This window comes from Oncorhynchus mykiss, chromosome 16 (genome assembly GCF_057628025.1).
Source record: "Oncorhynchus mykiss isolate SJ-2025 chromosome 16, ASM5762802v1, whole genome shotgun sequence".
Taxonomy (NCBI): Eukaryota; Metazoa; Chordata; class Actinopteri; order Salmoniformes; family Salmonidae; genus Oncorhynchus; species Oncorhynchus mykiss.
The window spans coordinates 76,650,001-76,656,288 of NC_143037.1; the positions used below are offsets into that span (position 1 = coordinate 76,650,001).

The 6,288-nt window shown below is 46.9% G+C and overlaps 1 protein-coding gene across 3 annotated transcripts in view; it reads right to left on the reverse strand.

The window, feature by feature from the left end:
• The window catches only part of lama5 (laminin, alpha 5), a 280,241-nt gene extending 275,582 nt beyond the window's left edge, over nt 1-4,659 (reverse strand). For all 3 annotated transcript variants that reach the window (XM_036947797.2, XM_090204017.1, XM_090204018.1), the window contains exon 1: nt 2,940-4,659. In XM_036947797.2, coding sequence (XP_036803692.2) covers nt 2,940-3,242 — 303 coding nt within the window. In that variant the 5' untranslated portion in view covers nt 3,243-4,659. The remainder of the gene's footprint in view (nt 1-2,939) is intronic.
• Nucleotides 4,660-6,288: the final 1,629 nt, after the last annotated feature.

A 6,288-nucleotide genomic window follows, 5' to 3' on the forward strand; every position in this document is an offset into this window, starting at 1 on the left:
TTTTACCCCTTTTTCTCCCCAATTTCGTGGTGTCCAATTGTTAGTAATTACTGTCTTGTCTCATCGCTACAACTCCCGTACAGGCTCGGGAGAGACGAAGGTCGAAAGTCATGCGTCCTCCGATACACAACCCAACCAAGCCGCACTGCTTCTTAACACAGCGCGCATCCAACCCGGAAGCCAGCCGCACCAATGTGTCGGAGGAAACACCGTGGACCTGGCAACCTTGGTTAGCGCGCACAGGAGTCGCTGGTGCGCGATGAGACAAGGACATCCCTGCCGGCCAAACCCTCCCTAACCCGGACGACGCTAGGCCAATTGTGCGGCGCCCCACGGACCTCCCGGTCGCGGCCGGTTACGACAGAGCCTCGGCGCGCAAACCCAGAGTCTCTGGTGGCACAGCTGGCGCTGCAGTACAGCGCCCCTTAACCACTGCGCCACCCGGGAGGCAAAGTCTGACATTTTTAAATAGAAATGACAAACTTTAGAATACTTTTTAAAAACTTGAATATATTACAAGTTTTCATTTCCTGCTGTACAGGACATTTCCTGCAACAACAGGATGATCAAATTAAGAGATGTCATCTGTAGTGGCTTTGACATACTATGTAAACTTCAATCAAAGTTTTTTAAGATTAAGAGTATGCATTTCAGAAGAACCGCAGTTGTACAGGACAGACATAGGTACAATGTAAGTGTTTTCAGAATTTTACATTTTTTTTTAGTATTGACAGACTCAATGTTGTTGCTAGGCAGATCAAACGACCAGTTATCAAAACTCAGCTCCGCCCCTCGATATATAAGAGAACGGAAGCTGAGCGTTCCTCAGCTACGGAGGGTGCTGCTCGTCAAGGAGTTTAACTGAAATTCTGAAGCAGGACAAATATCTAGGCAACAACTCAGCAGTTGCTTGGTTCACAGCGCAAACGGCACAGGTCACTCACCCCCAGGAATGTCAAAACAGGAGGGGAAGAAAGTTCTAGAAAGGTTGTAATAATAAGACGAACAGTGGTGTGGGGTTATATCCTGCCTGGTTGGCCCTGTCCGGGGGAATCGTCGGACGGGGCCACAGTGTCTCCAGACCCCTCCTGTCTCAGCCTCCAGTATTTATGCTGCAGGAGTTTATGTGTCGGGGGGCTAGGGTCAGTCTGTTATATCTGGAGTATTTCTCCTGTCTTATCCGGTGTCCTGTGTGAATTTAAGTATGCTCCCTCTAATTCTCTCTCTCTCGGAGGAGGACCTGAGCCCTAGGACCATGCCCCAGGACTACCTGGCCTGATGACTCCTTGCTGTCCCCAGTCCACCTGGTTGTGCTGCTGTTCCAGTTTCAACTGTTCTGCCTGCGGCTATGGAACCCTGACCTGTTCACCGGACGTGCTACCTGTCCCAGACCTGCTGTTTTGGACTCTCTCCCTCTACCACACCTGCTGTCTCTAACTCTGAATGATTGGCTATGAAAAGCCAACTGTCATTTACTCCTGACGTGCTGACCTGTTGCACCCTCTACAACCACTGTGATTATTATTATTTGACCCTGCTGGTCATCTATGAACATTTGAACATCTTGGCCATGTTCTGTTATAATCTTTACCTGGCACAGCCAGAAGAGGACTGGCCGCCCCTCAGAGCCTGGATCCTCTCTAGGTTTCTTCCTAGGTTTTGGCCTTTCTAGGGAGTTTTTCCTAGCCACCGTGCTTCTACACCTGCATTGCTTGCTGTTTGTGGTTTCAGGCTGGGTTTCTGTACAGAACTTTGTGACATCGGCTGATGGAAAAAGGGCTATGTAAATACATTTTGATTGATTAACAACTTTTTAGTTACTTATAGGAATTAAGTTCATTTTTTAAAAACTAGCCTTGTTTTATCCAAGCAGGCAAAATCCCACTGGGCACAAACTGGTTTAATAATTTGTCAACGTATTGTGACGTGGAATCTTTGTGGAAAATACACTGGATTTGAAAAAAAGCAATTCAACTGTTGTTTTGAGGGTGGAATTTCAACCACAGGATTACGTCTTCATTCTAACCAACATCCAACACAGACAAAAACCTTGTATAAAATATGTTGAATTTGTACCTTTGAAACAACGTCAGATTTTCAACATTATGTATCTGTATTATCCACATTCAGAAGAACTTCAGGCTGGGTAGCACAACCTACTGGAGAGTTGATCTAACTACAGCTATTCAATTTTTTTTTTTTTTTTTTTTTTTTTAATTTTTTACCTTTTACCTTTTTTTTACCTTGCCTAGTCTTAACTGACTAGGCAAGTCAGTTAAGAACAAATTATTATTTTCAATGACGGCCTGGGAACAGTGGGTTAACTGCCTGTTCAGGGGCAGAACAACAGATTTGTACCTTGTCAGCTCGGGGGTTTGAACTCACAACCTTCCGGTTACTAGGCTACCCTGCCGCCCCTGATCTCCCATCCAGAGTATTAACCAAGCTTTCAAAATGTGTCACTGACTTCAACCAATGCGCTATCATGACAACGATCATTGAGAGAGTTCTCTTAATAACTAAATCTGTTCACTGTTGCTAGCAAAGTCAATTTCAATGGGTATATTTAACAGAGCAAATGGAATTATCTGAGAGAATTTTGAATTTTTAAAACACATTTCTTGCTATTCTACACATTTTGCCACGAGGCTGAGTGAACATGTATCATTTTTACTGCTTATTTCCCTGTAATTCTAAACATTTTGGCAATTGGCGTATGACCTGTTCATATGCTATCTGGGGAAAGGGTGGGGGCCGACCGACCTCCAGGTTTTTGTATTTTATTATTTTGGCTTGGGGGCCGCCAGAGGCCGTGGGGCCACCCGCTTTACGAGGCCTGCTAGGGTGTGTTGTACACCATTGATGCACGTTGAAAGGAGGTGCTGTGCCCAGTAGAATAACCAATACAGGTTGAATAAAATGTAGCTCAAGTTCTTTACCTGGATGGTTTGGCTCTGGTGACTCGGGTCCCCTGACACTGGCCCCCCGACCAGCTTGCAATACAAATCGTGTATCGACCTTCCATTGTCCCCCTCTCCACAGGTCGCTGTCGCTGTGATTTTGGTCCCTTCTGCCAGGTTAAAATAAGGTGGGTGCAGGCTGTAGCCATTCACCCCGTTGGTGGGCAGTTCCTGGCCCTGCGCCGAGAGGCCGCAGATTAAGGGGTATAACAGCAGCAATGCAAGTTGTGTAGGGCCGCCAGCCGCAGGGGATACAGTCCCCAACACCAGTCCCCTCGCCATCTTCACCTGCCGGCGCTCTACTCTGTTGGATAAAGAGGCGACTAGGCTACAACGGACAAAACTAATAGAAATGTTCAAGAAAAGAACAGCCGAGATTATAACCTTACTGTGTTGTTACAAAGTAGGCTACCATCGGAAGTATAGCAATATAACAACGATATAAATGAGAGTTTAACTCCGAATCGTTGCGCGGTGAAGAAGTGCACAACAGTCGATGCGCTCTGCTTTTGCTGTGGTGGCTGTGTATCTCTCGCTCCGACGAGCACCTAACTATCTGTGCTCTGTTCTCTCTCCCTCCCCTACTCTCTCAATTCAATTCCCTCTCTCTTTTTCCGCCCTTAGTGGCTGAACGAGGTAGCTCAGCGCCAAGGTTGACTGGCTCAAATAAAATACAAGTGTATTGGTCGCGTACACAGATGTCATAGCGGTTGCAGCGGGAAGCTCCCCAACGGTGCAGTAAAAATGTAAATATAAACACATACTAATGAACAACAAAATAGAAACAAGAAATCAAGAATGTCAGAACGAATAACCTAAATAACACTGTACCAGTTAATCCAAATGCAATCTATGAATATATAGGTCCTACACCCAAGAATATATAGCCTAGTGCAGGGTTCCCCAACTGGCGTCCCGCAGGCTGAATTTGGCCCGTAGGTGGTTTTATTTGGCCCCCCCAAGTTTTATTGGTGTGTGTGAAATTATCATTGTTGGACATAAAAGACTGTAAAAACACCAGGAAAACAGCTCCAAGTGATGTTATATTAAGTCATCTGTAACCAAGTATTACCACACATAGTAGAGAGATGTGTAATCATCCTATACCAATGTAAGTAAGGTTTGAAATTGTTACGTTTTAGTGAAACATTATACAGTTGAAGACAGAAGTTTACATACACTTAGGTTGGAGTCATTGTTAACAAACTATAGTTTTGGCAAGTCGGTTAGGACATATACTGTGTGCATGACACAAGTCATTTTTCCAACAATTGTTTACAGACAGATTATTTCACTTATAATTCACTGTATCACAATTCCAGTGGGTCAGAAGTTTACATACACTAAGTTGACTGTGCCTGAGTGTGGATCACTGTCTGTCTATGGGCAGCTATGAGGAGTGTGGATCCCTGTCTGTCTATGGGCAGCTATGAGGAGTGTGGATCCCTGTCTGTCTATGGGCAGCTATGAGGAGTGTGGATCCCTGTCTGTCTATGGACAGCTATGAGGAGTGTGGATCCCTGTCTGTCTATGGGCAGCTATGAGGAGTGTGGATCCCTGTCTGTCTATGGGCAGCTATGAGGAGTGTGGATCCCTGTCTGTCTATGGGCAGCTATGAGGAGTGTGGATCCCTGTCTGTCTATGGGCAGCTATGAGGAGTGTGGATCCCTGTCTGTCTATGGGCAGCTATGAGGAGTGTGGATCACTGTCTGTCTATGGACAGCTATGAGGAGTGTGGATCCCTGTCTGTCTATGGGCAGCTATGAGGAGTGTGGATCCCTGTCTGTCTATGGGCAGCTATGAGGAGTGTGGATCACTGTGCTGTTGGCTGTAGGGTCCATTGGAAGCTGTGGCCAGATGTCTCACTTCTCTACGTGTGTTACCATTGCCTCCTGTGTATGAACCTCCTTACTGCCCTTATGGATTCAGACCCATTGGATTGGTGTAAGCATGGGCCAACAGGGACTTTCCACCACGTACTGTTTCTTGGACCAGTTCAATCATTTGAGGGGGACTGAGTGAGTCTACACTTTCAGGGAGAGGGGTATAGAGATTAGGGAGAACCTGTCTCTGCTGTGTACCGACACACACACACACACACACACACACATAAACACACACACACGCACGCAGAACAGCATTCCTGACTGAACTCTCTCTCCGTAGTGAAGACCTTAACACAGGTTAACATCTACAAGGCCAGACTGACTACAAGGACACTTACTCAGAGCATGAGTTGACCAGCTGGCAAGTCTCTCTGCTGACTGTTCTCTCTGCTACCAATGCACCAAGCCTCTCAGCTGACTGTTCTCTCTGCTACCGCTTACCAATGCACCAAGCCTCTCAGCTGACTGTTCTCTCTGCTACCAATGCACCAAGCCTCTCAGCTGACTGTTCTCTCTGCTACCGCTTACCAATGCACCAAGCCTCTCAGCTGACTGTTCTCTCTGCTACCGCTTACCAATGCACCAAGCCTCTCAGCTGACTGTTCTCTCTGCTACCAACGTACCAAGTCTCTCAGCTGACTGTTCTCTCTGCTACCGCTTACCAATGTACCAAGTCTCTCAGCTGACTGTTCTCTCTGCTACCGCTTACCAATGCACCAAGCCTCTCAGCTGACTGTTCTCTCTGCTACCGCTTAACAATGCACCAAGCCTCTCAGCTGACTGTTCTCTCTGCTACCAACGTACCAAGTCTCTCAGCTGACTGTTCTCTCTGCTACCGCTTACCAATGTACCAAGTCTCTCAGCTGACTGTTCTCTCTGCTACCGCTTACCAATGCACCAAGCCTCTCAGCTGACTGTTCTCTCTGCTACCGCTTACCAATGCACCAAGCCTCTCAGCTGACTGTTCTCTCTGCTACCGCTTACCAATGCACCAAGCCTCTCAGCTGACTGTTCTCTCTGCTACCAACATACCAAGTCTCTCAGCTGACTGTTCTCTCTGCTACCGCTTACCAATGTACCAAGTCACTCAGCTGACTGTTCTCTCTGCTACCGCTTATCCATGCACCAAGTCTCTCAGCTGACTGTTCTCTCTGCTACCGCTTACCAATGCACCAAGCCTCTCAGCTGACTGTTCTCTCTGCTACCAACATACCAAGTCTCTCAGCTGACTGTTCTCTCTGCTACCGCTTACCAATGTACCAAGTCTCTCAGCTGACTGTTCTCTCTGCTAACGCTTACCAATGCACCAAGTCTCTCAGCTGACTGTTCTCTCTGCTACCGCTTACCAATGCACCAAGCCTCTCAGCTGACTGTTCTCTCTGCTACCGCTTACCAATGCACCAAGCCTCTCAGCTGACTGTTCTCTCTGCTACCGCTTACCA